The sequence below is a fragment of the Aulonocara stuartgranti genome, assembly GCF_965226115.1.
Source record: "Aulonocara stuartgranti genome assembly, chromosome: 1".
NCBI classification, from domain to species: Eukaryota; Metazoa; Chordata; class Actinopteri; order Cichliformes; family Cichlidae; genus Aulonocara; species Aulonocara stuartgranti.
In genome coordinates, this window is record NC_138939.1 from 29,358,355 (window position 1) to 29,381,294 (window position 22,940).

The window sequence follows — 22,940 nt, forward strand, 5'->3', positions numbered from 1 at the left end:
AAACTTCTGAACTGGTGGACAGAACCAAAGAGCGTGGATATAATTGTCCGGTGAATTGGTTTGGCAGTGTGAGCAGTTGTTGGTAGACGTAAAGCCCATCTTGAACATCCGATGACCTGTATAGTGCACTCTGTGTAGTATTTTGTATTGAATTAATTGAAGACTGGGATTTCTAATTAGATGAAAGGTTTTTAAGCAAATCTGAGACCAGAAGTTTAGGTCTAAGTTAACTGATAAATCCGCTTCCCATTTTGCAATAGGAAGTGATATTGATTCATCTGTTTTAGAAAGCATTCTGTATATTTTGGATAGTAATTTGGGGGGTTTAAGAGTAAGAAATTGAACCACACTTGGTGGTGTTTGTAGTTCAACTTGATCCGGTTTAAATTTCCTTTTATTACTATGGATTTAATTTGTTGATATTCTAAAAATCTTTTCTTGTTGATCCCATATTGTGTAACTAGTCCGTCAAATGAAATAAATTCTGTTCCTTCTAGTATATGTTCTAAATATTTGATTCCTTTATCACTCCAATCTGAAAAGTTTATCATATTATTGTTTTGTAATATGTCAGGGTTGTTCCAGATAGGTGTACGTTTGCATGGGATTAATGAAGACTCCGTGAATTTTAGAAACTCCCACCATGCTGTCAGAGAAGAGCTGATGTTGATGCTTTTAAAGCATTCATGTCGTTGGATGTTTGAGCTGATAACTGTAGGTCTGAGATCTCTAGATTATTGCAGAGTGCTTGTTCTACATCTAGCCAAGGTTCATCTAAGAGGGTGTGTTTTAGCCATCCTGAGATAAACTGAAGCCTGTTGGCTAAGAAGTAGTGCTGAAAGTTAGGTAGTTCTAGTCCTCCTTTATCCTTGGTCTTTTGTAGTGTTTTTAAGCTTATACGTGGGGGTTTATTTTTCCAAAGGAATTTGGACATACATGAATCTAGAGATCTGAACCAATCTTGTGGCGGTTTAGTTGGGATCATTGAGAATAAATAATTTATTTTTGGTAAGACCATCATTTTTATAGCGGCAACCCTTACCATGAGTGATATGGGTAGACATTTCCATCTAGCCAGATCATCTTCTACCTTCTTTAAAAGTGGGATATGGTTTAATTTAGTTAGATCTGCAAGCTTGGGAGAAACATTAATACCTAAATATTTTATATTTCCCGATTGCAGTGGTGTAGAAGAGGAATTATGGAGGGAGCAATTAATCGGTAGGACTGTAGATTTTGACCAGTTAATTGAGTAATCTGATATTCTTGCAAAAGAGTTTATCAATTCAATCACCCCAGAGATATTGGTTTGTGAATTTTGGAGAAAGAGTAACACATCATCCGCATAAAGGCTCATTTTATGCTCCACGTTCTTGCATTTTGTGCCCTTAATTACTGAATTCTGTCTAATTGCTGCTGCTAGTGGTTCAATAAAAATTGCAAATAGTGAAGGGGAGAGTGGGCATCCCTGCCTGGTGCCCCTCAGGAGACAGAAGCTGGAGGATGTCTGGTCATTTGTTCTGACACAAGCTGTTGGGGAATTATATAATATTTTTAACCAGTTTATGAAAGAGGATCCAAAACCAAATTTGTGTAAAGTTGCAAATAGAAATTTCCAGTTAACTCTGTCAAATGCTTTTTCTGCGTCTAAAGAGAATATTGTATTTTCTAGGTTTTTACTGTATGAGTAGTCTATCAAATTAAGTAATCTACTGTATTTGTTGATGAGTGCCTACCTTTTATGAAACCAGTTTGGTCAGGATGAATTAAGAGGGGGGTTATTTTCTCCAGTCTCTTTGAGAGAGCTTTGCAGATTATTTTAAGGTCTATATTTATAAGGGATATTGGACGATAGCTTGAGGGATATACAGGGTCTTTGCCTGGTTTTATCAGGAGATTAATGTTTGCAGAATTCATATTTGATGGAAGTCTGCCCTTTTCTTTAATTTCCAACAACGTTCTGTAGAAAACTGGTGCCAGAATCGACCAGAATTCTTTGTAGAATTCTGCAGGAAAGCCATCTGGACCTGGAGCCTTATTATTGTGCATACTTATCAGGGCTTCCTGGAGTTCACCTGGTGTCAGTGGTGAATCCAGTGCCATTGCTTGAGTGTCCAATAATTTTGGAAGAGTTATGTTGTCCAAAAACTGATCAATTTCTTTTTTTTTTTAGATGGGTTTATTTGTGGTGAATACAACGTTTTATAGAAATCCCTGAAAATGTTGTTTATTTGTATCGGTTCATATAATGTGTTCCCAGATGAATCTTGAACAGCACATATAGTTGTTTTTTCTTTATTTATTTTTAGCTGGTTTGCTAGAAATTGACCGGATTTATTACCATGTTCATAATTTTGTAGGCGTAGTCTTTGTACTAAGAATTTTGTTTTTTTATCAATTATCTCATTTAATTCTAGTTTTGTTTTGCGTATTTTGTTCAATGTTTCCTGATCTTGGTGGGACGCGTAGGCTTCTTCTAGTGATTTGATGTTTTTTTCTAATTCCTGAATATTTTTGTTTTCTTTTTTCTTTTTATGTGATGAGAAAGAAATTATTTTACCTCTCATCACAGCTTTCCCTGCTTCCCATAGAACAGAAGCTGATGTTTCGGGAGTGTCATTATAGTTCAAATATGAAGTCCACTCTTTTTTAAAATATTTAATAAAGTCTTCATCTTTAAGTAGTGATATATTAAATCTCCAGTTTTTTCTTGGCATAGTATTATTCTTGTGCATTAGTGTTAAAGATACAGGACCATGATCGCTGACAGCTATAGGGTGAATCTCAGTGTCTGAAATGTCGTTCAGCAGTGAGCTGCTGACCAAAAAATAATCCAGACGAGAGTAGGAGTGATGGACATGTGAGAAAAAAGTATATTCCTTACTGGTGGGGTGAAGGGAGCGCCATGTATCGCAAAGACCAAAGTCGCTCATATACTGTTTGATTATATTTGTGGACTGCCAATTACGCTGAGTTCCCGCTGTATTGAGCCTATCCATGTCTTCATTTAGTCCAAGGTTGAGGTCGCCTCCAAGAACAAGTGTGCCATCTAAGTGTTCAGAGAGTGCACTGAAAAAACCGTGAAAGAATGAGGGATCATCAACATTTGGACCATATACACTTGCAATACATAGCTTTTTATCACGTATAGATAGTTTAATGATTAAGAATCTGCCCTCTGGATCTATAACTGTATCGAGTACTGTGAAATTAATATTTTTATGTATTAAAATTGCTGCTCCCCTTTGTCTAGAATTATAACAAGCTGAGAACACATTAGGAAACTCAGGTGTTTTAAGTTCATTCGAACCTCTAAGAGGTCTGTGGGTCTCTTGTAATAGGACAACATCTGCCTGTAGTTTTTTGAGTTGGTTAAATATTTTTAACCTCTTTTCTCTGGAGCCAGCTCCATTTATATTCCATGTAATGAACCTCAGTGTACCCATAGATGTTTGTGTATAACTAGGGATGTATGCTGTGTGCGTCGCTTAGACAGGTGGAGAGAATACGTCACTTGTTCATAAATAAAGAGAAGGAGAGAGAGAAAAAATGTGTGGCGAGATGCTCTCTGAGTCTGACTTTGTGTATGCATAGTTACTAATATGAGTAGGCTTGGCTTAAGTGTGTGTGTATCTTATATGACTGTGTGCGCTGTCTGACTGATGTAAATGTGCTGCCGTTGAGCGCATGGTGCGTATGTGTCGAAATAAAGGATGTTTGTGGATGAGTGTCGAAGCAGGTGATCGAGGCAGTGAAAGGAATAAAGAAAGAAACCAAGGACAGGGGTGAGCAGCATAAAACCAAGAGGGGGAAAAGAGAGGAGGAAAAAAAAAAAAAAAAAACGAGAAGAAAAAAAAAACAGAAACAAAACGTAAACATTCCAATTAAATCACTGACGGAGAGTGACGGTGTTAATTCTGCTATGAAATCACACTTTAAGATGCGATTTGATACTGGTAAGTTAAACAGATGTTAATGCAAGTTAGTGTGAGTGGATAGGGAAATTGTGTAGCTGATTCTTATCTGGTGTGAGGTTAATACAGCCACGGAGTGATGTTGGGGTCGCGGTGGAGCTGTCCGTCCACGTACAGCCGGTCCACAGCGATGACAGCGCGGGAGCCCTTCTGGATGAAGCCGCGTCGGATTGGGAAGAGGACCCTGCGTTGTTCCAAGATCTCTTTGGGGAACTGGTCGTTCACGCTGAAGTCCGTTCCTTTTAATTCCCTGCCGCGGCTTTTCACATGTTGCTTTTGTTTGAAGTGGCCGAATTTGGCCACGATAGGACGTGGTCTCCCGGCCGTAGCCCGAATGGGGCCGAGGCGATGTACCCGATCGAAGACGATGTTCTTCACAGTGTCCTCCGGCAGCTTCAGGTGGGTTTTGATGAAGCTTTTTACCGTGGTCTCCGCGTCCTCTCCAGCGGCTTCTGGAATACCAGAAAATACCAGATTATCACGCATGCTACGAGCTTGTAGATCGATAACTGTTTCTTTTATTTTTTTATTTTCTCTATTGAGCTGGGTAACATTATCTGTGAGACATTTCACCGACTCCCTTAGCGTGGCATTTTCAGCAGCAAGCGTTTCCACCTGCTGCTGGCTGTACTCCAGGGATTCTCGCAAGCATTTAAATTCTCGGTGAAGAATCTCCACCAAGGACAGCCTTGCGTCGAAACTGGACAATCGCTTGTCGATTGACTCCAATATGTCGGCAATATCTTTGCCGGCTGGCGATGTTGAGCCGGGGGAATCTGCCGGGCGTTGTCTTTTCGACGACGGCGTCTCAGCTTTGGCCGGGGAAGCTGCACACAGGGTCTTCTTCATCACGAGATCCTGAAAGCACTGATCGATGTAATCTTGGAGAGTCTCTAAACTCTCCTCGTTGTTCTCCAGGGTGTTGGAGATTATTTAGACAAATAGTGTTAGTTATAAGACAATTGATAAGTGTATTTGGTAATGCTGAAGCTTAAATGAATTTGTTCAAATCTAAACTACCATTTGCTTTAATTTTCCGCCAAAATCTCCGGCGTCTGACGTCAGTTACAACATGAGTCGCTTACCTTGTCCTCACTTCCGTCACTTACTCACCTGCTCCCTCACTTACTCACCTGCTGAGTTGATTTGTTTCTGCATTCAGGTTGCAGTGCGCAAGTAAGGGCTGCTCATTGTTTTATTGCTTTTTTCCTTTTTATATTGAGTCTCAGTTTGTCAGTAAATGGACTGTGATGTATATGAGAATGCATTTGTATAAAATAAGAGAAAGGCATTTTATATATTGGAGGTTTTGAAGCATATGGATAGGTATGTCATAGCAGCATTGCTGGTATTTCTAGACTTACTTGCAATGCTCCTAGACTTACTCCTCCAAACCTCTGGGACTGCAGTCATACCTTTTACCTTAGGTGGTAGCAACAATATTTGAGCAATCCCTGCAACAATCACCCAGTAATGCACAGCACATTGTTCACACAGTGCTTGTTTCTTTAGAAACTTCTATCGAAATGTTGAATTTCTGCTTTTTTGTGATAAGATTCTCCCAAAAATATTTCTGTGTTAGCCTGACACATTAAGTGTTTTTTCCTTTGTTTAGTGTGCTGTTAAGCAGTATTTAGCACTACATTGTGACTGTAGCCTTGAGACACTAATATTTTTCCAGTGCTAAAGTCCTTTTAGTCCTTTCCTTTTTTTTCCAATGCCATATGTGTTCCAAGTATATGGATCCATCTGCTTTGGCGACCCCTTGCGAATAAAGCAGTTTTATGAAATCCCAGTTTTAATTTTGATAAGAGCTGGTGGGAAGCCCCAAGGGAAGACAAGTACTCTATCACAGCGGCTGTTTGATGTGTGGTATTTTATAATTTAGTCACTAACCAAAAAATGAAAAGAAAACAGCTGGGTAGTGTACGTCATTAGAGACTCAAATGTCACAACGTTTATTTTCATCCACAGATGCATGAATTTTTCACCAAGATCTTGTGTTGTTGTAGTTCTGCGTAAAGCCTTCTCCCGCACATCCCAAAGGTTCTGAGTGATGTTAAGGTTTGGACTCTATCCATGTGTGAAAATGATGTCATGCTTCCTGAACAACACTTTCGCAATTTGATCCTGATGAATCCTGGCATTGTCATCTTGAAACCTGTCTGTGCCATCAACATTTACTGATGGAAAGAACCTGGTCATTCAGTATATTCAGGTAGTCAGCTGACCTCATTTTTGGACACATAACTTTGCTGAAGCTAGACGTGACCATTGGAAGCAACCCCAGACCTTAGCATTGCCCTCACAGGCCTGTATAGAAGGCACTAGGCATGATGGGTGCATCACTTCATCCGCTTGTCTCTTCTTACCCTGATGCGTCCATCACTCTGCAACAGGGGAAGTTTGTGCTCGTCAGACCACGTGACCTTTTCCCTTGCACTGGAGTCCAAGCTTTCTGCTCCCTTGCAAACTGAATCTTTGTTTTCTGATTAGCTTCACTGATAAGTGGATTTCACGTCACCGCTGTTTAATCCCAGTCCCTTGAGTTCTCTTTGCATTGTGCATGAGAAAATGCTCTTACTTTCAATATTAACCATGGCTGTGATTTATACTATTTATTATTGTTAATATTAATCTGGGCATCTTTTCCACAATGTGTTTTTTTTTTTTTTTTTTTTTTTGTCCTGTCTTCCTCCCCTCAACACCAACCAGTTGTTGCAAATGACCGCCTCTCCATGAGCCTTGTTCTGGGGGAGGTTTCTTCCTGTTAAAAGGGAGGGTTTCTTTTTCCCACTGTCGCCTAGTGCTTGCTCACAGGGGGTCTTCTGATATGATGTGACTTCACCAAATGTCTAAGTGATTGCTGATTACGATCATTCTCTCACACATTTCTTCTCCACGATAATGGTTCACCACTATCCTTATGGATTTTAATAATCCGTTAACCTTAATCCAGTTTTATTGCTATCAGCAATCTCCTGAGTTGATTTCTTTGCTTGATGCTGGTCAATAATTTGTCCCTTCAGAAGGGAATGACATCTTTTCCAAAACCATAGGATGTTTCTTCTAACACAGTTCAAGAAATGAAAAGCTGCTCACTGCATCAGTTTGGGGGAAATAACCTGTAGCCAGGTCAAACATATTATTCTCTGCAGTGATTATCCAATAGAAGGCTCTTGTTAGCTTGTTGGCTTCATGTTTTTGTGTTTCACACAGGATTTGTATGTTCCTTGATTGGCTCCTTTTTAATGTCTTAATTAACTGATGGTACTGTTTTAAAGTGAAAAACTTCCTTCAAATCAGATGCGTTCATGTCTGTTAAAAGATTTAATTTTGAAACATCAGTAGAAAGTGCTGAGTTTAGTCCCTACGAAAGAAAGTTTGAAAGCACAAAGAGTTGTACAACTTGAATTTAATAAAATCGGAATGAAACACTTGATGTCTGCAAATCAGTGCGTTCAGGTTCTTGTCACAGTTATCCGCCCTACTGGAGTGTCCTCGAGCAAGCACATTTAATCGCCACAAATCAAATGTTCCGTACGTCTTGTTTCTGCTGAGCAAATCAAGAACTCTAAGAATCAGTAAAGATACTGTATCACGCACACACTATCAGCTATACGTGGAAGAATATGGCGGCAATGTTCCAAAACATCCAACAAGCGCGAGCCGACCTCGTCGCCCAGCATCAAAACACAACCAGAGATTTGCCAGCTCGTACTCTGACCTCCGTGTGATCCCGTGCGAAATCTTTATTTCTCTGTAAACAACTCAGACTTCTCACAGCGAACGAACATCAACAAAAGGAGCCTTGGCTGCACTCGGCTATAAACACGCAGCAGAAAATGGCTTCCATCTCTCAGAGCCTATTAAAGCAGCATTATTTTCCTCTTCTGTCTGAGTTGGTGCATCATCATCTCGACAAACTGCCTGATTAGACAGACCCAACTCATAAGAAACCTAAACATCTGTAGCTTCCTCCTCTCCTCCTCTTTGTTTTTTTAAGCTGGTCTCAGAGAGGAGGAACAGTGTCGTATCTTTGGGTGTCTTTGATTCTATACTAACATGGGCATGGTGGGTGATGGCAAGAGGCCAAGCTCTGAAAACACAGCAACACGCGTGCTCCAGTGTGCACGCTGACAAGGATTGCAGGACCAGAAAGAAACTTTAATGCCAGCCTGAGCAGTGCTGTGTGCACGCTGGAATGCTTAAATGAGCTCTGTCAGTATGTAACTTTACAACATGTGGATAATAAAAGGTAATAACTGCAGGGGGGGCAAGAAACACTTCTGGAAAGTTGTCATTGTGCATGAATGTGAGTGTGACATTTAGAGCCGACCTTTTTGTCGCCGATCATTCTGGCGTTGTAGTTTGAGTGACGCTGGAAGGATTTTTGTCTTTGTTCTGTCTGTGAACGCTGCTGCATGTTGTGTTTGTGCACGCACATGTGGCACTGCCTTTGATTCTGTGTGCGCGGTGCGCCCGTGCATGCAGTGCACCAGAGAAAAAGTAGCAAGGCCACTAACAAGTTAATAAACTCCAGCTGGGCTTTGTTGTGCTGAAGAGTGGCTATGAAGCTCGAGCACATTCTCTGATGTTTAGCTCACATTTCTTCTTTTCAAAGCAGAGCCGAACCCAGATTTTACGTTTTCTTGCTGTAAAGAGCCTGGTAATAGTTACACCCCTATTTTTAATGTGAAATATAATTTATTATTTCACTCTATTTTATCAGCTGCCAATTTTAACACCTTTTTAGACGTTGATTTCAGTTGTTATGAGCCTGCTGAATGGCAGTTATCTCTTGGTATCAATCCCAAGTAGGTGGCCTCCGCTTTCAACTAGTGGGTAGTTATACCTCATTCTGCCCTTCTGAGTGGAGGTTCACAGGTTAAAACGGCATTAAAAGTGGCTGACGTATAATCAAGTCAGCTCTCAACCACAACAGATGAATTTGCCACCAAAAGCGAGCAAACTCTTGTTTTTACTCAGTCTTTAGCTTTGTTTTGGAACAAAAGGTTAGACGTTGGCACTTCCTTTATTTAACCCACTTTTTACCATGTAAAGAGTGTACATTTGCTAGCTTAGCACAGCACTTAGGAGCAGAGATTATACACGGACAGTAGACGTCTGTGTTGCTCTCTGTTTATCTCTCATTACAATGGATGGTAGAGGCTTACCGAGCCAGCTCGAAGGTAGAGGGGAGTGCGCCTACTGGCAATATGTGTTGTACTGATAACAACTGATAACAGCCATTAAATGGGCCGATAACAGCTAAATCGCATGGTTTAAAACAGATGTGGTCACACTGGAACATAAATTTAGTTCAAACATAAATATGTCAGCCGCAAAACTTTTTTTCTTTCTTCACAGTTGTGTGCTTGTCGAAAGGTTTACAGACGTTTCCTTTTTGGGAAGGCTGGCTCGTTGGCGTGTGGGAATCCCAACCCAGTCACATCCCTTTTTCACCTCCCTTTAGAGCTCATTAATCAGATAACCTATGTATTTTTAGAGACCAGTGTGTATGTGCATATTCATTGTTGTGGGCACTGTGCACACTCCCACAGTGGCTAAGTAGTTGTTAGTTATTTTGGATCTCCTTGAACCTTTGCTGTTTTTGTCCACCACATTTATATTAATAAGTGCACAACAAAATATTAGAGCAAATTCTTAATATAGCCGCTGCAGTTCAGGCTCAGTAGAAACTAGGTCTACAGCTAGGTTAGTGTCATTTCAGCCTTTTCTGTTATTAGGCATGCACAGGGAAAAAATAGAAATACATCTCTGAGTGATTCTATATACTCAGAAAAACTGCAGCTGACTGTATATTTTGGTTCCCGCTTGGTTTATTTCCTCTGTACTGTAAACATCAACCTATTGGAGGTCATTCTCCCATCTGTCACTCCTCCCACCATCTGCCTTAGATACAGTTTACAGTTTAGAAACAGTTTAAAATGCAGCGCAGTGCCAGGTACAGCAAGGGTCTCAAACCGCGTACCATGAAGGACAGAAAGTCTGCAGGTTTTTGCCTTCAGAAGTGCTGAACTGATTTCAAAAGCTCGACATTAAGCACACAGTCTATCACAAACTGCAAAAAATCCTTTAGCCTGTGCTATCTGTAATACCCATGTTAGACCTTTAGAAATTTCACCTCAGCTGTCCTCCTCTCTTCTTCTGCATTTACTCAGAATAATCTCCTGGTACTCTGAGACACATGGTTGGAGATTTGTATTAATAGAAGCTTTTATTTATTTATTGTGATTATGCTTGCGCCTCAAAATTAATGTCCCGGTGATTTATTTATGTTTATTAAGCACCATTAGTCAGAAATAAGATTTCATGCTATGCCGGGAACTGTAATTCCAGCTCTTGATCATTGCTCTCTGTTGCTTCTTTCAGTGAGAATAAGTAGAAGCTCAGTTTATAGAAATTCTGCTGCATATGATGTAGTCAATTTTATGAGCTTATAACTTTTGCTAAACAGCAGAATCTGTCGCTTTAAGGGGTAATTAGAGGATGCTGTTGCATTAAATTCTGTTAGGATCTGAGTCCACTCTGCAAACAAATATAAAATCTCCTCTTAAATATAAACCAGCAGTTGTACTGTCCACCCATGTCAAGCCAGCATACACCTAATCTTGCTATCAAGACCAAAAGCATCTGAACCAACAGGAGCCGGCTGACTGGCAATAAAGTAAGAGTCTTCACTCTGCTGAAGTGGAAAATCTCACTCAGTCTAGCATTATTGCATGTAACTTTGACCTGCTGAGTTACAAATAAAGGTTGAGGGTTTTGATTAATCACCAAGTTACATATTGACAGACCCACCATGCCAGCGACTTGCAGTCATGTGAAAAGGAGACTTTTCACTGCAGTCCTTTGAAAACCCAAGTCCACCCTTACTCACTCCATCGGAATTAAGAGGGTCAGTAACTGATCATCAGCAAGTGTGAGCACCTCTATGAAAGCAGCTATTTTGGCATTTTACAGTTTATTACGAGTGTACATCCCAGGAACTTCATCTCAAGGTCAGACACTGAGCAGTACAGTACGTCAAAAGCAATTTCAAAGCATGGTAGTGGAGGGTGATGGTTTGGGTTCATTTTAAAGCTACAGGACCACCTGAGCACCTTACAGTCATTGAGTCAAGTCCTCTGTATGCCAAACTGTTTGTCCACTGTCCCAGCTGTCATAGGGGAATCCGTCGCAGGGCTAACACATTAAGACAACCATTCACACTCGCATTCACACCTACGGCCCATTTAGAATCACCAGTTAACATTGCCCATTGGTTCTCTTTGGACTGTGGGAGGAAGCCATAACCCACAGAAACACAGCAGAAAATGCAGACTCTGCACAAAATGCAAACTCAGGACCTTCTTGCTTGCAAAAGCGCTAACCACAGAAGACTGTGCCACTCTAGTATTCTAGTCAAATCTGAAGCCATCTGTTTGACAGCTAAAGCTTGGCTGAAATTGGGTCATGTAACAGGCCAGTGATCTCAAGTACAGCAGAGAACAGAATGGCTGAAAAAGAAAAGAAAAGAAAAGTACTAAACAGACTTCTGTGAAAAGATTTTTCCCACTTACATGTATATTATTAGAATATCTGCCAATAACTGGGCTGCAATCAGAAGTAAAAATATGATTTAAAAAAAGATTTATTTATTTATATCTTTTGCCTTCCTTACATGAGTGATCGCAACAGCAGATATCAGTGGGCCAAACTGCTGCATCACCACAGTAACAAATCTCTGAGTTTGTTTTAAGCAGCTGTTATGCTTCTTATTCTTGTTCTTCTGTAAACAATGGAAGTCTGCATAGTTTCGTGGGATTTAGCGCCTCCTGAGGTAGCATTTTGTACTTTTGGTGAAACTCAGGCTAACCGTTTCCCCTGTTTCCAGTGAGATTTTAGATTTTCCTTTATTTTTTGTTAATAAATCAACTGTATTTGTTCTGTGTAACATCCATAGATGTGTTGCTTTTGATTTTCAGTAAAAACAAAGTAAAGAAACCCGGTTGTGGCTAGCGCTAGGCTAGGCTCATCAGAGCCCTTGACTAAATCAGAGTCCTATCAGCGGGAGTTTGGAATAGTTCTGACAAGTGCTTAGTGGGCAGTTGGATTGTGTGCTGATAACATTACAGACTTGGTTTTTTTTTTTTTTTTTAATTTATTACATTGTAAAAATGCATCTCAAACTTCCACGCTGTGCTATATCTCTATGGTGCAGCTAGCATATGTTGCTAAAGATCTGCATTATCAGGATCATTGGAGTGAACGGAGATGACGCGACTCTTCCATTCATCGACTCTGGGCTCCATGTGCTGTGTTAATGGTAGTTGCTTGGTTACCAAGGAAACAGGAGAGTGATGAGATATGGCACAACACGTGTCTTGGCAGCAGTGCCCGCTATAATACCAAAAGTTGACTATTGTAGATTTGAATGAGAAATATGATCTGTGGTGAGAAGACTAAGTTTAGTTTCAAACTGCTACTTTTAATTTTGTGTATAAGCAGGACAGAAATCCCAAGGAAGATTAATGGTAAAGGGCTAATGAGGAGCTTGCATCTGCTTTCAGATATAAGCAGATATATATTTTGCTACTTTAGACCAGTTAGTGAGAAAAACAAAGAAAATATGTTAAAGTTGATGTCCAACACTGTGCTTGGGTAAAAATACAGCCTTGTGTTAGTGAGAGTGAGGAAGACATCAATCAAAGGCCATTTCAACCTCTTTCATATCTCTCCCAACCACTCACTTTGAAACACCAGAAACAAATCCAGCACCAGAGAGAGAGAGAGAGGGAGTTATAGAGTGATAGGAGATAGGCAGAGCAAGAGTGAGGGAGTGAGAGAGCTTTTTCTATTTATAACCTGTGTGCCCGGAGAGGAGGGAGATGGTTGTTCGAAAGCACACTCGCGCATGATTTTGTTCCGCAGTGCACAGGCTGCTGCTTAAAACACACAGGAACATACAGCAAACACTGCACATGTCAAACAAATTATATACCACGCTGGTGATGAGACGGGTCATCACTGGAAAATTTAATGGCTGTTTGGTATGCCGAGAGGAGGTACATGATTGGTCCAGTAATCATCCATAGGAACTGTACTGCCCCCCACCCCCCTATCACACACGCACGCGCCATATATGGAAAGCATTTTTGTGTTCTTAAAGCTGGTGTGTGTGTGTGTGTGTGTGTGTGTGTGTGTGTACAGAGACACATTTTAACTCACACACTCACAGTTCAGCATTATTTTATGTAGCTAAAGCAACAACTCCTCCTCGCTCCTCACTTACACAACCTGCAGACCAAAACATTCCCACTGAGATTTATCTGTTTCACAACATCCACGCAGAGGGAGTAAAACATCAACAGTGTTTTAACACTGATTATAGTGGTCTGCGTAAGGAAAACTTGTAATGAAGATTTTTTTAAGAAAATATTTTTCAGTGGAGATTTTAGTTGCTTTCATTTTTCAGTTTCATTCCAACTAAGAAGTTCATCACCTGTTCTACATCTCAGCTGGAATTTCTTTTTAAATATGTTTTTTGTTTTTTTGGTTGTTGTTGTTGTTGTTGTTGTTGTTTTTTTTACCTGTTTGTTCATCTCAACCCAATTTAAAGTGTAGTTTGATTTCATGTGTGTACAGAACACATGAATACAGGTGTAGTAGGTTCAGTGATTTACTGAAACATGTAGGCGTGACACGGGAATGCAACATATAGATAAAAACTGACTTTGCACAGTCAGTCAGGGGACGACCGTGGTTCAGGGGGTTGGGAAGCTCATCTTGTAACCGGAAGGTTGCCGGTTCGATCCCCTGCTCTCTCTGTCTTGGTCGTTGTGTCCTTGGACAAGACACTTCACCTACTGGTGATGGCCAGAGGGGCTTCTGTCAGTCTGCCCCAGCTGTGGCTACAACTGTAACTTGCCAGTGTGTGAATGTGAGAGTGAATGAATAGTTTAATTGTAAAGTGTTTTGAGGGTCTCAAAAAGCGCTATATAAAATGCAATCCATTATTATTCTAACTTTATGGTTCAACACAGCCTTAGGAAGCTGTCTTGTAGTCTTCAGGAATAGTTCTCTAGGCTTCTTGAAGGACATTCAAAGCTCTTCTTTGGATGTTGGCTGCCTTTTTTTTCCTGTTCTCAGTTCAGATGATCTTCAATAAAGTCGAGGCCCAGACTCTGGGGAGGCCAATCCATGATCGTTCTTTAAACCAAGTGCAGATGTATCCCACATGTCCCTTGTCAGGTCGTTGTTGAATGTTTGTATTTCTTAACAACAACATTCAGATCAGTTTTCTCAAATATATAGAACGTACTGCACTGAGAGATGCCATCCTCAGAAGCACAACATAAAGAAACGAGACTTTTGCACAGTACTGAATATAATACTTAAATGTCTGTAACTCCCATACCACATTTTTTATGACCCACGGGGCTTTTATCTTGCCAAACGAAAGACTTGAAGGTAGTGTCAAAGGTGAGCTCCCAAAGATGTGAGAGTATAAATATTAGTGCAAACAGAAGGACCTGAGAAACTGTCACGTTTGGAGTTTCACTACGACCTCTGTGGCTGCTATTTTTTGTGTAGTTGCAGTTTAAAATGTAATAACCCTAAAATGATAATTTGCTATTTTTACATTTCCATCTGAAATCATCAAACGAACATGTTCAAACATATTAATGAATTTTTCACAGGGATGATAGAATATATAAACTCTTTTTTAAACCCCTGAACTGCCACTGGTTCGATGGGATACCCATCTGTGCCAAGAGAAACTAACTGTCGGTGTCTGTCTTTCACTTTATGACAGAAGATATTTAAGCAAGTTTCCTAAGAAGCTGAAACATCGTTAAAGTCCAAATGCAAAACAGGGCTCGGTTTGAACCCTCGTGACTCGTAGTTTCATGTTGACCTCCTACACAAATCCAGCTCAAACTTTTCTCGAGCTCGCACCTGTGGGTGGGCCTATAAATAGCACGCACACATTTTCTCCTTCGTTTTCACCTTAGTGTGAGGTTTGGTTTTGGCGTCCAGGTGTTTCTCAGTTAGTCATTTCATGTGTGCGAGCCCTGCCTGATAATGCAGATGTTTATGAAGGAGAGCCCCTCTGCTACACAGCTGTGCACATATTTCCTCACCTGCTTCATGTATGGGGCGTGTTATTTGTTCAGACGTTGTTTTTTATTATATTTATGTCTGAGGGTTAAAAAGTAGATGCATGTAATGTGAGAAAGCAGGCACGATTAATTCAGGTTTATATGTAATGTCCTCAACTATTAAACATGTCCTTTCCCGCTTTCTCTCTGTCTCTCTGCAGCGTCAGACAACAGCCAGCGGTTTCAGGAGACATGTTTCGCCTTCGCTTTAACGCCGCAGCAAGTTCAGCAGATCAGCAGCTCAATGTAAAATTTAACGCCGCTCCGTCAACGCAGGATGCTGAATTGTTCATGAATAATTCAGAAATGTATAGGGTTTGCGCGGCTGCGCATTGATAAATGTGTTTCTGCTCTCAAAGGGACATCTCGGGGACCAAATGTGACTTCTCAGTTCAGGTTCAGTTGCGGTTTTGCCTGTCGGAGACCAGCTGTCCTCAGGAAGACCATTTCCCCCCCAATCTGTGTGTGAAAGTAAACGGGAAGCCGTGCAACCTGCCGGTGAGAAGCGCTCAGCCGTTTAATAAAGAATGTTAGAATGCCACCTGGAAAACGACATTAATGATATTCGCTTCTCATTTCTAGGGTTATCTTCCTCCAACCAAAAACGGTGTCGAGCCCAAGCGGCCCAGCCGCCCAATCAACATTACCTCACTGGTCAGATTGTCCACCACAGTCCCCAATACCATCGTGGTGTCGTGGACCGCTGAGATCGGAAGGGTAGGAGCCAAAGCTTTTTGCAGTGTGTGTGAATAACTGACACTTTAGATGCGTAATGAATGAATTTAAACATTTGCTGGTTTGCAGCTGCTCAAATACGAAGGCTTACTTTTTGCTTTTCTCAGCTTTGGTGTCGTTGTGAAGTTGAAAGCAGATATCTGACTTCCTGCAGCTCCCCCACCCTCGTCTAAGCCTCTTCCATCAGACAAACACGTAAACAAGCTTAATACAAATAAGACGAAGCTAATTCTGGCTTTACAAAGAAATGACATAGAAATATTATGTGTGAATGTCTTGTGTTCAACTCATTGCACTCTTGCTCCTTTACTTCCTCTGCAGACTTTTTCACTCCTTATACTTCCAAGCACTTGAATCACAATATAGTCTTTTTTTATTTTTAGTAACACAACATAAGGGACTAGAGACAAGTTACGGTTTGACTTTTTTTTTAATGGCATCATGATCATTAAAAAAATTAAATAAATTCTATTGTGTGCTCTATCCAGATACAACACGGTTAATTAATCTGGTGTTGGAGCTGATCCGCAGGTGTTATTAATGTGAATTTTCTGTCTTAAATAGAGGTCCTGAAAATCTGCATTAATCTTGATTAATGTATGTCCCCATTTATGCAACGAGGTGCTGGCGCATTCCTCAGTGTATGATCACATCACACGGTGTTCTTAACTTACTGTGTTCACATAGATGACAGACAAAAAAAGAAGAAGCAGAGAAGAGCCTATTTAAAAAAAGACTTAAAGAATACTTTGATTATATAAAGAGGCTTTCAAATTGGTGCGAAGCCCAGGAAGGGGCACAGTGTTCCCTTTTTACAGCCAAACGTTGTAAAAGAAAACCAAAATTGGATAAAAACTACAACTTCAGGGGAAGATTTCCCTTTAAAATACATGGATTCAGAGGCGTTTGATGAAGGATTTCAGGATAAACGCGTCATAAATGTGATTAAGAAAATTCTGTCTTTATATTTGCTGGCTTTCATCGAGGTGGGTGGAGCGCGACGTTCTGCAGACGGACAGTAGAGGGCGGTAAAGGAAAGGTCTGAGAACAGAAGAGCTTGCTGACTGTTGCACAACTTACATTAGTGTCACAGCAGATGGATCGATTTCACTGAGACTGTGGAGGCAAACATTGAAAGTTATACTGAGTAACATGTTCAAGGACGTGCTGTCACTCTCTGTCGTGTCTTCCCGTGTGTTCAGAGTTACTCGATGGCGGTGTACTTGGTGAAGCAGCAGTCGTCCACAGTGCTGTTACAGAGACTGCGAGCTAAAGGCATCAGAAACCCAGACCACTCCAGAGCACTCAGTAAGGACCTCTTGTTAAAAGAAGCACCTATCCAGTGTATCAGCTAATGCTGTTCTTCTGTTTCCACTGTAATTTAATGTATCAAAGGCTGAATTTGTGGTGTGGGACAGGGCAAAAGGCTTAAGACTGAACTCTTGTTTTGAAATGTTTTCATCCAGTCAGATGGGAGCTGTCTGTATATTTCTTGCATGCTGTTTTGCAAGTTGCATAAAAAGATTTAGGTGCAGTCAGGCAGTGATTCAGGAGGCTCATCTGGTAGGAGAAGTCAGGACTTTGGTTCTGACACTGACACGTGTTTGTCCTTCTCCTCTACCCTGCAGTAAAAGAGAAGCTAACAGCCGACCCAGACAGCGAAATAGCCACAACCAGCCTTCGAGTGTCGCTCCTCTGCCCGGTAAACATGCTCCCTGCTCCTCATGAATTTAAGGCCCTTCTTCGAGGTTCAGTCATGCCCAAACACGTTGCTCCACTTTTTACTTTTCTTTTTCCTCTCATTTTACTTTGTATGTGACTCGACATGCCCTCGCACATAACTTATGTATGTGAACATGAACCACCTGTCTTATTGTCTTCTGGCCCCTATCCTGTTTTGCTATATGGGTTTGTTGTGTTTGTGACATTTGTGTGTCACTTATACTTCCTTCGTGGCCTGACTACGTATGTGCTCACCGCGCAGCTGGGGAAGATGCGGCTGATGATCCCGTGCCGGGCGCTGACATGTTCCCACCTGCAGTGCTTCGACGCCACACTTTACATCCAAATGAATGAGAAGAAGCCCACCTGGGTGTGTCCCGTCTGCGACAAGAAGGCGCCGTACGAGCATCTCATCATTGATGGGTAGGTCGCTGTGGCCTGCCGGTGACCTTTGATCAAATAGTGCCAAGAGTGGTCCTCTTCTAAATACCGTGGTTGTAACAAATGCTTATTTCAGTTATTGTTGCCTTTCTATCAGCTCAAAGCAGCCCGGCCGTTCTCCTCTGATCGCTGACATCAATGGGTTGTTTTTGCAGAGAGAACTGGATATTGGATTTTTTTCTCTCTTTGGTTTTTTTCAGGCAATTTTCTGTAAACTTTAGAGATGATTATAGAGGAAAATCCCAGCAGACCAGCAGTTTGTGAAACGCTCAGACCAGCCCGTCTGACACTAACAGCAATGCCACGTTCAAAGTCACTTAAATCACTTTTCTTCCTCATTCTGATGCGTCGTTTTGAAATTCAGCAGGTCGTCTTGTCCCTGTCTACATTCCAAAAATCCACTGAGTTGGTCCCATGTGATTGGCCAATTAGATATGTGTGTTAACAATCAGTTGAACAGGTGTACCTAATAAAGTGGCTGGTCAGTGTATGTGCCACACTATATTTTTTGCAGCAAAAAACAGCCTTTATGTTTAAAGTCCCAGAACACTGTAACAATTTACCTCGTCTCTCCTTTTCTTGTTGTTGTTTGTTTGTTGTTGCTCTGTGGAGCGTTGTATTGTTTTCTTTATTTACTCTGTTACTCAATGCTTGCTATGTGGTTCTTCTTCACACACATATATATATATATATATATATATATATATATATATATATATATATATATATATGATGGGATACAAATAAAATGATACAGCATAAGGGATTTACTCTAATAAATGTAGTGGGGGGGGTTTATCTTCCAAACACTTGCTCAATATAAAAGAACCGTTTGTGGAATGATTTTTAGAGAGAAACTGTAAAGTGGATGTGAAGTCTTTTTCTCTTGGTTGCTGTATGACATGTGTGTTTGTTCTCAGGCTTTTTGTAGAGATCCTCAATAGCTGCACGGACTGTGATGAGATCCAGTTTAAGGAGGATGGCAGCTGGGCCCCCATGAGGTCTAAGAAGGAAGTGCAGGAGGTGTCCTCTGCTTCCTATAACAATGGGCTGGATGGTGAGATGAGGGATAAACAAGGAGGGAGGGAAGGGGAATGCTAGCCTGAAAGCCTGCCTTTAGTGATCCCAGCTTTAATTAGGCGAGGCATCTGTTGGGAGAAGTTGTGTTTTGTTTTTTTTAACTGTTCAGTCTCTGAAAAGCAAAAACATTTGCACAAACTGATACATCACCGCCGCTCTACAGGCTCATGCCGGACCGCCGCAGGCTCAGATCAGCGGAGCTCCTCGGCATCCAGCCACGGAGGCAGCGACAGCAGCAACGGCAAGAAAGTGGAAGTGATCGACTTGACACTGGACAGCTCCTCAGACGATGAAGGACCGGATTCGCCGCCGCCGCCCCCAACGCTGCCTCCTCCTATCAAAAGAGCGTGCCCTTCGATGTCCCCGACCTCGCCACCCGTCATCAATAAAGGGTGAGGCGAGCACACACCCTAGATGCTGATTTAATCTCCGCAGGCAGGTTGAATTTGATTAAATGTGAAATTGATGCTCGTTTTAGCCGCTCGCGTGGGCAGTTTTGTCTCTCTGCTTAAATGATTCATGAGCACAGCATCTTCTTGACATTTCACATCGGCGCTCGCAGTCGGTGCCCGAGCGTGTCGACGAAACATTTGTGTCTGATGACCCGATTGACTTTCCATAACTCGCCTCGCTTGCCTTTTTTGCAAACAGGAATCAAAGTTCAGCCAATCATAGTTTGTCGCAAAATTTCAAAACTGCCGACAAACAGACCCGACTGAAGTCTTGAATCCAGCTTTAGTATGGCTATGAAATTTAAACAGCTGCCTTTTCTACCAATCCAAAATTCATTAGGTGCATCTGCTGCTCCCATTTCTCTTTAATGAATCCTGTGAGTGTTACTTTTCTAATTGAAGGTGACAGGACGGCCCTGTGGTTTATCCCAGTACACGTGACACATCATAAAAGCCTTATTAGAAGTTACGTGGCTTCTTTAGTTCTTTATCTCTTCGTCTTCTTCCTCTGTGTTTGCCTTTAGCGTGTTGAACCTGCACCATCAGGCCTCTCCTGTGAGCCGTACCCCCAGCATGCCCGGGATAGACACCAGCTACATCCCTCCTGTCCCCCCTCTCATCCAGGACTACAGGCCCTACTACCACACCCCCAATGACCTTTCAGGTAATGACACACATACAGGATGCTTTGCAAGTATTCATGAATACATGTGCATTAGTAAAGATACTGTTGTGTACAGTGCATTTATGTAAACCTAACTATAACCTATATCATTCACAGTGTGTAGCCAAATTTTGTTAAAATTGTGCTAACTTTATGTAAAATTCTGCCAAAGAGCCACACTGTTCTAACATAACAAAAGTATTGTGCAAAAGTCTTGAGTCACCTCTCATTTCTTCCTGTTTATCTTCCAGTGAGCCACGCTTTGTTGTCATTTTTCAAAGTGCAGCAGTTCTCCAGGCTTTCTGAAGGTCTTTGGCTCATCGTGGCTCATTCAGTAGAAGTAATAATTAATAATAAATGCTCCTAACTCAAGAGAAGAAGCAGTGTTGTGTTTACACATAACAGACAATTTAGCAACGCATTTTAAATTCTATCTTTAGCACTTTGTTAGTAGTAGCCTGACACAAAAGTTTGCCATTTTCATACTTTCTTTAGTTGAATCAGATGAAAAATGCCAGAGCTAACACAGTTTGACAGATATAAAATAGTATTTTTGCTCTAACACAGTGATTCCTAAAGAGCTATTAGTTAACTGATCTCAGTGTAGTGTGCAATGTGTCCTTAAAAACACTGAAGAAACTGCATAAGTGGAGGACAAAAGAAGTGATAAGACCAAAAAATGTCAGGCTTAAAAAAAACCAAACAAACTGTAGCCTCTCTTTGATTAATGCAGAAAAGACATTGATTCATTATGCAATAACATGTGGAAAGCGTCTCATTTACAACAACTTCATGCTGAAAATGATCCCAAACATTACAAATGCATTAAAAGGACAAACTTTCATACTGCGATGGATGTTCGGAGAGTAACTTGGGTCAACCTGTCTTGCCCAGTGATATTTGGCATGCAGACTGGAGCAGCCAGGGATCAAACCACCAACAGAATAGTAGATAACCTGCTCTACTTCCTGAGCTACAGCCACCCCAAAGCTTACAGCAGCTGGTATTCCCAGACGGTCTTTCATCCAAGTGCTAACCATCCCCTACCCTGCTTAGCTTCTGACTTCAGCTGAGACTGGGCATGCTCAGGGTGCTATGGTCATAAACTCTAACAATAACAGCACTGTATTTCCATGTATGATTGCAGGTGTTTCAATATATTGTTGTGCCTATTTCCCATTTTTCTGACAAGGAGGTGGCTCAAGACTTTTGCACAGTAAATTCTGAAAGAAAACACAATGGAAAAGGCAAAAAGCTTAAAATTGCAACTGAACTTAACTCTTTAACTTTTAATGAATGGACCTTGCCTATTTCACAGATTTGTGCCTCTCTGTGCTTCTGACTTCTCTTAACTTAAAAAACAAACAAACCATACAATATGTATTTGCATTTGTGATATTCATCACTGACTTTTTCTCTACTTTATTTCCAGAGTTGAATTTTTTCTCTTTTCTTCAAGGGGACAATCATCCGGTACGTACAGCAGTGTTTGATATTGTGTAAACGTGGCTGAATTTAGCAGCTGAAACACTTTGTTGTTTTCAGTAAAATCCTGGAAGCCTGTGAGAACAAAATGTTCAAAACGTGCTTATGGAAAAAAAGAAAGCACAAGCTTTGTTTTTAGCCCTCCTCAGAAACAAGCTGCCCTCTTTGTGTTATTTCTCATAAAATGTGTCTGTTACCGAGTGTTCTTATTTCTTCTGCCTCTGGGCTGTAGTCTGTACTGGTTATTTAAGGAGAGATGAAGGTTTGCCAAATGAGAGTGTCTTGCATAGCTTCAGTAGTGCAATATCCAGCTGTTATCTGCATCTGGGATTTCTTCTTCCAGTGAGGATGAATGGGATGCCATATGTGTCTAAAATAGTATTAAAATTCAACAGCAACTGCACATCAAGAGTCAGTATTGCTTTGCATGAATCCACAGACTTCACAGTGAGGAGTTTTTGTTGGAGAGCGGTTTCGTTGCTTCCTGAAAGTTTTAAATACACCTGTGCTCCAGTGGTCACCTGTAATGACTTACAGGCGTAGGTCAGTTTTACACATTCTTCACAACTGCATGTATCCATACCTGTGACAGCGACTGTACATGCAGTATAATACGTGAGATTTGAGTTAAAGAGTTTTTGGAGAGCTCGCCGTATGTGGCCCCCCCCCCCGTTCTGGGTCATGACCGCAGCCTATGGGTATGAAGAATGAGTTCCTTGACCCTGCATTCTCTTCGAAGACCACCAGATGGCGATATCTGTTTTTCCAGACTTTGGGTCATGTAGAAGTCTGAAGGGAAACTTCTTTCTGTCTTCTTGACTCTCTCTTGCTGAGTTTATGGGCTAAGTCGCTCATTTTGGGTCATATTCAGTCTATTTATCTACCTATCAGCACTTTGGTCAGTGGTTGCTGTTTTTAAAGTGCTTTATAAATAAAGTTGGCTTGGCTGTTTTTTTTTTTTATTCCTGGTCATAATGTGTTCTATAATGGAGCAAGTCATGACTTCAGAAACAGCAGATGACTATTTCCACCTTTCACACTCTCTGTGGTTCAGGTAAAAGTCGCTTCCTGTTTAATGGAGTTCTATTTCCCCACTCTCGCTAAACCATCATTTATATGGGATATCTCTGTCCCATATGAACAAAGACTTAGGTATACCTAGGTCTTATCTTACCATACCTAGGTATTACCTTACCTTACAAAGAACCTTGAGATAGAT

General features: G+C 41.1%; 1 protein-coding gene across 2 annotated transcripts in view; it reads left to right on the forward strand.

The window, feature by feature from the left end:
- Positions 1–22,940, forward strand: part of LOC309718682 (E3 SUMO-protein ligase PIAS1-like) — a 69,786-nt gene that overhangs the window by 39,784 nt on the left and 7,062 nt on the right. For both annotated transcript variants that reach the window (XM_082554157.1, XM_082554158.1), the window contains 10 exons: positions 15,304–15,388; positions 15,502–15,640; positions 15,725–15,859; positions 17,080–17,185; positions 17,506–17,579; positions 17,862–18,022; positions 18,961–19,097; positions 19,284–19,512; positions 20,097–20,236; positions 21,669–21,709. In XM_082554157.1, coding sequence (XP_082410283.1) covers positions 15,304–15,388; positions 15,502–15,640; positions 15,725–15,859; positions 17,080–17,185; positions 17,506–17,579; positions 17,862–18,022; positions 18,961–19,097; positions 19,284–19,512; positions 20,097–20,236; positions 21,669–21,709 — 1,247 coding nt within the window. The remainder of the gene's footprint in view (positions 1–15,303; positions 15,389–15,501; positions 15,641–15,724; positions 15,860–17,079; positions 17,186–17,505; positions 17,580–17,861; positions 18,023–18,960; positions 19,098–19,283; positions 19,513–20,096; positions 20,237–21,668; positions 21,710–22,940) is intronic.